Raw genomic sequence first — 9774 nt, 5'->3', positions numbered from 1 at the left:
CAAGTGTTGTTTGTCAGCTGTGAACTACTTTGTGCAGATGTAGGGGGTGGTGGGGGGTGCAGTCTTTGTCAGTGGGAATAAAAGCTAGACCCAAGAGCAGCCTAGGGGCTTGGAGAAAGAAGAAGGCTGCTGGTGCCTCCGCCCTGCTGCTCCTGGTTGAAGGATTGGACTTGCCCCCAAAGAAACTGACCCCCCTAAACAGCTGGAAGCAGATAGAGACAACTACTCTCTCTCTCCTCATTAACCATCTTTCCTTTCTACCTTCTGTTGGAATGTTGGAAGGGATTTGGGTGGGAAAGGGAGAAAGAGACATAAGGAACCCAAAATCAAAATCGTTAAAAGTACGCCAACAGTTGTGCTTAGCTTAGGGCTGGAGTTGAAGCCCTTGTCAAGTAGACAAGGTGGGGCCACTTCTTTGGAAACTGTTGGCAACCAATCTGGAAACAGCGTAGGTGGAAATCCTATACCAGCATCTGAGTGTGGGAGGGACCCGAGTGGGCAGGCAGGGTCAAACACACCAAGCTCTGGTCTAGGTGTGGCTCTCTGGAGGCTGCCTCTCAGAACCTCTTAATAGCAGCAGTTTTTCTCTCAGGTCCTTCTAGAGGAGCAGTCGACATGGGCAAGTACACCATCTGCGTGGTCACTGGAGACTCGCTTTTGGCCAGCTCCAGCAACCTGGTACAGCTGTGGCTGGTGGGTGAGCACGGAGAGGCGGACCTTGGGAAGCTGCTGAGGCCACTGCCGGGAAGGGTGAGTGCTGGCTACTGGCTGGTCTCTTAGAGACCCAGGAACCTGGGACTCTACAGGGGTCCTGGGGACTAGGGAGAGGAGAGGGAACCTGGTCCCAGAGAACCATTGAGAAGGTGGCCCGGGCGTGATGCCAGGCGCAGGGGGACCAGCTGTGAGGAAGGGGGACAGTGGAAGGAACGGAAGAGAAGAGCTGGGCAGAAAGGGGGCAGCTGGAGCGCGCAGCAGGTGCACAGGGGAGTCTGGAGTGTCCTGCACCTTCCTCGCCGCCACTTGGCTCAGTTCTTTTTCCTTGGGTGCTTCTTAGAAGGGCAAGCGGAGCCAAGCGTCTCTGGGGTCTCCCTGACACCGCTGCCATCGCGGGAGGACCCCGGACTTGCTTAGGAGCTGTGCTGTGCCCTCTATCCCACAGAAGACAGTGCTGGAGACCGAAGTCCCCTTGCATCTAGGGCGCCTCCTCATGGTGAGGCTGTGTAAACACAAAGGCCTATTGGATGATGACTGGTTCTGCAAGTGGATCACTGTGCAGGGCCCTGGGACCCAGGGAGAGGCCCTTTTCCCCTGCTACAGTTGGGTGCAGTGCAACGAGACCATCAGCCTACCCGAGGGCACAGGTGAGGGCTCTGGGGGTGCCGTTGAAGGAAGCAGGAGGTCGCCGGGCGTGTTATGAAATGACTAAAAAGAAAAGATTAGAGAGATGAGGGTGAGGGAAGAAGAGAAAGGCCGAGACTGAAGAGGAGGGAAGATGGAGCGGCCTTGGCACAGAGTGGTGTCCTGAGAGGACAAAGCTCTTGTGTCTGCCTCTCCCAGCGCTGAAGATAAGGGATGACACGCAGAGCCTCTTTAAGGAGTATCGTGAGCAGGAGATTGAGCACAGGAGGAGGGTGTACCGGTGAGTCCAGGAAAGCCTTTGATGGCCCTCCAGAGCCCCCCAAACCACTGCCTCACTCAGGGCTCTGTATCCCTCCTCCAGGTGGGGCTCCTGGAAGGAGGGGCTAATCCTGCCTATAGCAGGGAGGACACAGTGGGACCTCCCCAGGAACCAGAGATTCATGGAAGATAAGGATTTAGATTTTGCCCTCTCGCTGGCCAAAGTGTGAGTTCTTGGTTGAGTTTGCGCAGTTTCGCCATAAGTTGCAAGATGGACGGCCTCTTTCTTGGTCTTCTCTCACCTTGTTCTTTGCACAGGTTGAAGGAGTTTGCCATTAAGGGGACTCTAGATTTTGTAAGTCATGTACGAAAACTGGAAGATTACAAAAAAGTATTCCCATGTGGAAAGACTGCCCTGGCAGGTCAGTTACCATAAACTTCCTCAAGTCTCCATCTGGAATTCCAGCCTGGGGAGGGGAGGACAGAGGACGTTAGGGTAAGGTTAGCGGGAGGACAGATTTAGAGCTCACACTGTGTTCTCAACTGGTGCATCCAGGACGGGTCCGTGAATCCTGGAAGGAAGATGCCCTCTTTGGGTACCAGTTCCTCAACGGTGCAAACCCAATGCTCCTGAGGCGTTCTAAGAGCCTTCCAGCCAGGCTGGTCCTGCCTCCAGGGATGGAAGACTTGCAGACCCAGCTGGAGAAGGAGCTGGAGGTGATGAGCAGCCTCTGCTTGCCCCACCCCCACCCCCTTCCCACTGCTCAGGCCACTCTGCCTTCTCCTCCCTCCCTTCCCTCCTCCAACATCAATTCCCTCCTTTATCTGCACTTAAGATTGCATTTTTATGACTTATTATTTATTTATATTTAGTTTTAGGTTAGCATTCACAGTGATGGTTCCATCAGCACTTGGGGTTTCTCAACTCTGGTACTATGTCATTATTATGACTTATGTAATTCTTTGTTTTAGGGCACTTTCCTGTACAGTAAGGTGCTGCTAGTAACCCCTGCCTCTTACGTATTACATGTTGGGCGGGGGTGAGGGGGGGGGTGGGGGTTGGGGTGGGGGTGGGACATGGGCAAAATTACCCATGGTTGAAAACTATGACTGATGTAGTCTTACCTCCTTTATCCCCCTTTTCATCTCTACCTTCCTCCCTTCCTTTTTCAGGAGACAGAGCTTAGCCTTAGTCCTAAGAAAGAGCTTCTGGAGGGGAAAATGAAGACTGGGCTCTCTGGGTGTGGTGGCTCTTGCTCGTAAACCCAGCATTTGGGAGGCAGAGGCAGGACAAGAGACACAAGTTAAGGCTAGCCTGGTGTACATAGTGAGCTCCAGGGTAGCCAGAGCCACAGTGTGAGATCATGTCTGAAAGAGAGGAGAGGAAAGGAGGAGGAGGAAGAAAAGGAGGAGGAGGAAGAAGAGGAGGAGAGAAAGGAGCAGGAAGAGGAGGACTAAGTAGAACCTTGAAAAGATAGACTTATTTGTTGGAGGAGGAAGTCAAGGAACAGTTTGTGCTTGTACAGGTGTGGGGGTGTGGGGGATGTAGGCTGGGACTGGCGGTCCACGGTACAAGGCAGAAACTTCCACTCAGGGAGGTTCGAGCTCCAAACCGTACATCCCAGACCTTTAGCTCTGAGGAGATCAGTTGCTCAAAGTAAAATTGTTGGGGAAGAGAGAGGATCCACCTTGGCAAGTGAGAGAAAGGCCACTTCCACCTGACTCCAGCCTCTTATCCGCCATGTCCCTGCTCCCACAGGCCGGATCTCTGTTTGAGGCCGATTTCTCACTGCTGGACGGGGTCAAGCCTAACATCATCATTTTTAAGCAGCAATATGTGACGGCCCCATTGGTCATGCTGAAACTACAGCCGGATGGAAGACTCCTGCCTATGGTCATTCAGGTCCGAGGCACCAACTGTCTCCCCAACACTGACTCCATTTATAAGGACTCAGGCACGTGGGTCCTCAGCCCCTTCTCTCTCTCCTCTTGTCTAGCTCCAGCCACCCCGACACGGATGTCCCCCGCCTCTGCTCTTCCTGCCCTCAGATCCTCCCATGGCCTGGCTCCTGGCCAAGACCTGGGTCCGAAGCTCTGATTTCCAACTGCATCAGTTACAGTCGCATCTGCTAAGGGGGCATCTAATGGCTGAGGTCATCGCTGTGGCCACACTGAGAAGCTTACCCAGCCTGCACCCTATATACAAGGTATTTCAGGGTGTCTGTCACTGGGCGTCTGCTCTTCAGAGATCACACTCACAAGTCAGGGAGCGCCTGCTCAGGAGCTGCTCTTCAGCATGTTAGGCGAAGCAGGCATCTTAGTTTCTTTGTGGATAAATGAGTGTGCACGTGCGCACGCGCGCGGGCGCGCGCAGACACACACACACACACACACACACACACACACACACGCACGCACGCACGCAGAACCCCTGCTATGGAAACCCTGAAGGGACACTCTTGCTTAGAGCTGGGAAAAGAGCAAGACTAAGCTTTGCATAGGAGTTGCAATTCGGAGTCAGGCAGTTGTCCGATGGGTGGGCAACTGTGGGGACATTTCAGAGGGGGAGGGATCTGTAGTGGTGATGGGGGGGGGCGTGGGCTATGTTGGATATTAGGTATTACTAAAACACTAGAAAGTTATTAGTGTGTTGAGGAGAAGGAAGGGAAGTGGGAGAAGACGAGAAAGGGACTTGTAGTATTTGGAGAGAAGTCAGCGCCATGTTTTGACCATATACTTATAGACATCTGTCTGGAAACATCAGGAGAGGAAGTGGGTGAAGACTCGGAGTTCAGTTAGCAGGAAACGGGAGTAGCTGGAGTCACTGTGCAAGAGGAAATTCTCAGGGATTGGGCTCGGTGGCATGGTAGCACATTTAGCCTGAGACTTAACTCTAGTTAGCTTCACTCTTTATAAAGTGAGAAGAGGAGGAAGACTGATGGGAGGAGCAATAGAGAGAGGGTCGTCTGCTGAGGTGGGGAGGGCCAAGGAACTTGTGCCTCATGGCACCAGGAGAAGAAAGTGAAGAGAGAGGCTGGTTTCCCTCTCTGGGAAGTCCGTGTGGTTGCAGAGGAGGCTACTTTGTCAGTGTGGACGTCATTGGTTACTTTGTTGACAAAGGCTGTGTTGGGGATGTGGAGATGTTGGAAGTCTGACTGTGGGCTGAAGGGGACTCATGGCTTAAGGAGGTAGAGACTCCTCAGGAAGCTAGCCAAGAAGAAGAAATGAAAGATTATGATCCTTCCAGGAAGAGAAGGGTGGTAGGGTGAAGGAAGAGTTTTCTTCTATAGGGCAGTGAACACCTAGAGACGGGGAGGGAGAGAGACAGAAGGGGAGAGGGGAAGGGAGAAAGAGGGGGTAGAGAGGGGGAAGGAGAAAGAGGGGGAGGGAGAGAAGGGGGAAAGGGGAGAGGAGGGCCTGGGAGAGAGTTGGGGGCCAGGAAGAGAGAAGGAGGGTGGGGAAGGAGGAGGTAAGAGAGAGCGGGGAGAGTTGAGTAGATCTGGGGGGAGAGTGGGGGGATCTGGGGAAGGGAGAGTCAGGGGGAGGGGGAAGGAGAAGTGGGGGTAGGGTGGAGGGAGGGGTGGAGGGAGAGATGGGCAGGGCAGGGAGGGAGGGAGCAAAGGCTGTGTGAGCAGGGGGAGAAGGTGAGTCTTGGTCATGGCAGCTGGGGGATGGGGTCGTATCTGAAGAGCCTGCTGGGTTCTGTGGTGTAAGGTCAGTGACTGCTAGTGTGACCTTGGAGGACTTTGAGAAGAAATCTCTCTGTCTTTCCCTTCTCACCACCGGTCTTTTCCGTTCTCCTTGCCCCATGGATCCTGCCCATTCTGTCATTGGACTGTACCTCATTTCTTTCCCTCACCATCAGCTCCTTGTCCCCCATTTTCGCTACACTATGGAGATCAACATCCTGGCCAGGAACAATCTTGTCTCTGAATGGGGGATTTTTGATCTGGTAAGGAAAGGGAAGGGTGAAGTGGGAGGGGCGCTCAATGCTGGAAATCTCTCAAGGGCATATTTCCCTCACCCATATTCTCCCAAACTCTGCTTTACACAGAAAGGCTGTCCCTCATGAGCCTCACACTTGAATGCCCCCTGCCCTGTGCCCCTTTCCGCAGCCCTAACCTCCCTCTGTCTATTACCTGGCTTGGTTAACCCTGCTTGGTCCTCAGATTGTGAGCACAGGGAGTGGAGGCCACGTGGACATCCTGCAGAGAGCCACAGCTGGCTTGACATACCGCTCCTTCTGCCCCCCGGATGACCTGGCTGACCGTGGTCTCTTGGATGTGAAGGCTTCTCTGTATGCCCAGGATGCCCTCAGGCTGTGGGGGATCATCCTTCGGTGAGGGTAACAGAGAGAGAGAGAGAGGGAGAGAGAGAGAGAGAGAGAGAGAGGGTGGGGGGGGGGTGGGGACAGCAGGTCCCAAAAGCCCTAGCCAGCCAGGGTCTGAGGCTCAGCACCTGTTCTCTGGGGAGCAGGTATGTGGAAAGGATGGTCGAGCTTTTCTACAAGAGCGACACGGATGTGCAGAGCGACCCAGAGCTGCAGACCTGGTGCAGAGAGGTCACCGAGATCGGACTGCTCGGGGCCCAGGACCGGGGGTAAGGCCCTCATGCTTACCTTGCGCCATTGCCCACACATCTGTCGACAGTCAAAGTCTCATGTCATGAAACACTTCCCTGGGTATCTCCAGGGCCTCCAGAAGCCAGAATGATCACCCTTGGTTTCTGCGGCTCCTTTGCCGCCTCATCCTCCCACAGAGTTCTCTCCCCTCATGCACGTGGAGCTCTCCCCGGAGCCAGAACTATTACCCCTCTTAGATAATTCCTGAGTCATCCCTGCCCTTTCTGGTAGCTCCAACATCCATCCTATATACATCGGCTCTAATTTTTTATTTTTATTTTTATTTTTGTTTAGTTTTTCAAGACAGAGTTTCTCTGTGCTATTTTGGCTGTCCTGGACTCCCTTTGTAGACCAGGCTGGCCTCGAACTCCACCTGCCTCTGCTTCCCGAGTGCTGGGATTACAAGCATGCGCCACCATGCCCAACAGTTTTTTAAAATTCATTTTTATTAATTAGCATTTTTTATTTGAGGGGATTATTTCTTCTCTTTTCTCCCTCTAAACCCTCTCATATACCCTTCCTCGTTCTCTTTCAAATTCATGGCCCCCTTTTTCATTAATTGTTGTTACATACATATATGTGTATACACACACACACACACACACACACAGACGCACACACACACATGCACGCACACACACATGTTCTTAAATATGTAAACACACCCTGCTCACTCTGTGTAATGTTTACATGCTTGACTTTTCAGGGCCGCCCATTTGGTACTGGATGACCAACTGGTGTGCTCTTTCCTGGGGAAGATGTTTTCTCCAGCTCTCAGCACCCCTCAGTTGCCTTTGTGGGGGGCTGAGGCCTTCTGATCTTTCCCCTTCCAGTTTAGTATGTCTTTTGTCATCCTTGCTCAGGGTCGTGTTTACGCAGTCGCGTTGGTGAGACTTTATGGCTGTAATTTCCTAGGACACACACTCTCACAGCCAACTAACTCCCCAGTTCTCTGACTCTACAGTCTTTCTTCTCCCTCTTTGGAACCATCCCTGAGCCTCAGGTGTGGGAGTGTTTTGTAGCTGTGTCCATCGGGACGGGGCTCCACAACTCTGCATTTTGATTGGCTGTGATTTTCTGTTATGGTCTCCGTTGTACATCCGTTTTTGAGAACACGTGTGAACCATAGGATCTAGAGGCTGTGACCAGAACAACACCTTTATGTATCTTCAGATGTTTTCTGCCTGCCTGAGATCTGCCTCACGAGCTGGTCTCAAATCTAAGTCTGTTTTGCCCAGGTTCCCCGTGTCCTTGGCGTCCCGGGCTCAGCTGTGCCGTTTTGTGGCCATGTGCATCTTCACGTGCACGGGTCAGCATGCTTCTACCCATTTGGGTCAGGTAATGTCTGTGGTCATCGCCCCCGTGGGCCTCTGGGATGTGGGAGATGGGGAGAAACCTCTGAGTTTCTGAGTGACTCCTCCACCTACAGCTGGATTGGTATGCCTGGATCCCAAACGGGCCATGCACCATGAGGAAGCCGCCACCCACCTCCAAGGATGTGACAGAGAGGGACATAATAGACTCATTGCCTTGTCTCCAGCAGGCACGGATGCAAATGAAGATCACCAAATTCCTTGGCAGACGCCAGCCTGTCATGGTCAGACGCGCAGACCCTGGGCCGTGGCCTGAGAGTGGGGAAGGCAGCTTGCCTAAGGGGCAGCATTCTTGCCTGAGAGACCCAAAGGCCTGAGCCATTTTGTCTCCTTTCTCTCAGGTGGCCCTGGGGCAGCATAAGGAGGAGTATTTCTCAGGCCCCAAGCCCCGCGATGTGCTCAAGCGGTTCCAGGAAGAGCTGGCGGTCATGGACAAGGAGGTCGAGGCCCGCAACGCAGGCCTGGACCTGCCTTATGAGTACCTGCGGCCCAGTGTGGTGGAAAACAGTGTGACCATCTGAGAGGCCTGTCTCAGCCCCTGAGGAGGCCACCGTCTCTGTCTGTCTTCGTGGCTTTGTCCTCCTTGGCCACATCCTCTGCTGAACAGACAACTCCCCACCACACGGTTCTGGAGAATACACAGCCTTCGTTCCTACTGTATTTCAGAGTCTGGAACCTTTCACCTCTGCCCCATGTCAGCCCAGCTGTGTGCTTCTTAAGCCCTGAGTCCCCGCTACTCATGTCACCCTCCCCAAAGTATATGGTTTATACATTAATAAAAAAAAATCTAGCCAAGCATGGTGGCTCAAGCCTTTAATCCTAGCACTTGGGAGGCAGAGGCAGGTGGATCTCTGTAAGTTCGAGGCCAGCCTGGTCTACAAAGTGAGTCCAAGATGGTCAAAGCTACATACAGAAACACTGTTTCAAAAAACAAAAAACCAACGAACCAACCAACCAACCAACCAACCAAACAAAAAACCATAAAACCAAAAATCTGATTAAATAATAAAGTTGGTTATATAAAGTGAGGGAAGGTGAGAGAAAAAGACTTTATTTTGTTTCTTGTCTTCTTATTCAGATAAAGGAAAAGAAGAAAGATGGTTTCCTGAAACAAAAATTTCTCCCTTGGGGGTTGCCTTAAACATCCATAAGCTAAATGACATTGGTCTTGGCTGACTCAGCCCAGTGGGGCTGAGAATAACGGCTTTTTACAGTGGGTTTAACTTTAGTCTACTCTGAGTCCTCAAGCGACACTGCCCTCTGGTCCCTGCGCGCCACGTCCTGTACAGCAAACACCTCAGCATCACCTGCCTTGACCTGCTCTCAGACTGTGTCTCCTTCCTCAGCCCTTTCCCAGACCCTTGGGAACCTTTTCAGTTCTGTCCTTTCCACCAAGTGTGAAACCACACAGAGGGAGTGCCAGGCCCTGAAGAGAGCCAGATACACTCCCAATAGCAGGAGGGAAGAGACTCAAGGGCATCCATATGGATAGAAAGCAGCCTGCTTGTCACCGTTTGCCAGTGACATAGACCTGTATAGAAGGCCAACAATAACTTTACGACACATAGCCTATCAGCACTGATAAGCGTAGCCGGATTGTAACTTACAGTCACAGCAGTGTACAGCCTGCAGATCAGCAGAACCTGAGTAGCAATAGTCAGTTATCTGGAAATGAAGCAAACGGAGCAAGCTCGGTTCCAAAAACAAAAACAAAACACAAAACCTAAAGAGAAACCTCACTGAAATTCCTGTACAGGTGAAAGAACGCAACACTGAGGAATGCTGAGAGGACAAAATGCAAAGATATCCCATATTCATAGATTGGAAAAAATCATCACTAAAACCATCCAGTCCACAAAGAGCGTTTTGCAGATTCAAAGCAGTCCTTATCAAGATATTAAGACACTATTCCCAGAATTTGATAAACAACCATAAAAACCCCTAAAATTCTCTTATGGCACCTCAAAAACAAAATTATAATAGCCAAAAATAAACAACACTTAAAGAAAGCAGGGATGGGGGCTGGAGAGATGGCTCAGAGGTTAAGAGCACTGACTGCTGCTCCAGAGGTCCTGAGTTCAATTCCCAGCAACCATATGGTGGTTCACAACCATCTATAATGTGATATGATGCCGTCTTCTGAATAAATAAATAAATCTTTAA

General features: G+C 51.7%; 1 protein-coding gene across 2 annotated transcripts; it reads left to right on the top strand.

The window, feature by feature from the left end:
* The first annotated feature begins 517 nt into the window (after positions 1-517).
* Positions 518-8233, top strand: LOC127208162 (polyunsaturated fatty acid (12S)/(13S)-lipoxygenase, epidermal-type). Of its 2 annotated transcripts, XM_051167543.1 has the most exons (14): positions 518-750; positions 1160-1361; positions 1558-1639; positions 1721-1843; positions 1936-2039; positions 2174-2334; positions 3377-3520; positions 3615-3824; positions 5483-5569; positions 5787-5956; positions 6094-6216; positions 7477-7576; positions 7668-7835; positions 7953-8233. In XM_051167543.1, exons 1-14 carry the CDS (start codon positions 616-618, stop codon positions 8130-8132), a joined length of 1989 nt encoding a protein of 662 aa, XP_051023500.1. In that variant the 5' UTR covers positions 518-615; the 3' UTR covers positions 8133-8233. The 2 variants fall into 2 exon arrangements, with proteins under 2 accessions (XP_051023500.1, XP_051023499.1); XM_051167542.1 differs by having other exon boundaries at positions 519-693; positions 7668-8233.
* The last annotated feature ends 1541 nt before the right edge of the window (positions 8234-9774 follow it).

This window comes from Acomys russatus, chromosome 25, assembly GCF_903995435.1.
Source record: "Acomys russatus chromosome 25, mAcoRus1.1, whole genome shotgun sequence".
In the NCBI taxonomy this organism is placed as follows: domain Eukaryota; kingdom Metazoa; phylum Chordata; class Mammalia; order Rodentia; family Muridae; genus Acomys; species Acomys russatus.
This window is presented reverse-complemented; position numbering and strand designations above follow the sequence as displayed.

What these genes read in the sequence shown, in the direction of transcription:
- LOC127208162 (XM_051167543.1), top strand. Translation starts at nt 616, where the DNA reads ATGGGCAAGTACACCATCTGCGTGGTCACTGGAGACTCGCTTTTGGCC. An exon ending in GCCCTCTCGCTGGCCAAAGT is followed by an intron (nt 1,844 to 1,935) that starts GTGAGTTCTTGG and finishes TTCTTTGCACAG; the next exon opens with GTTGAAGGAGTTTGCCATTA. An exon ending in AGCTGGAGAAGGAGCTGGAG is followed by an intron (nt 2,335 to 3,376) that starts GTGATGAGCAGC and finishes CTGCTCCCACAG; the next exon opens with GCCGGATCTCTGTTTGAGGC.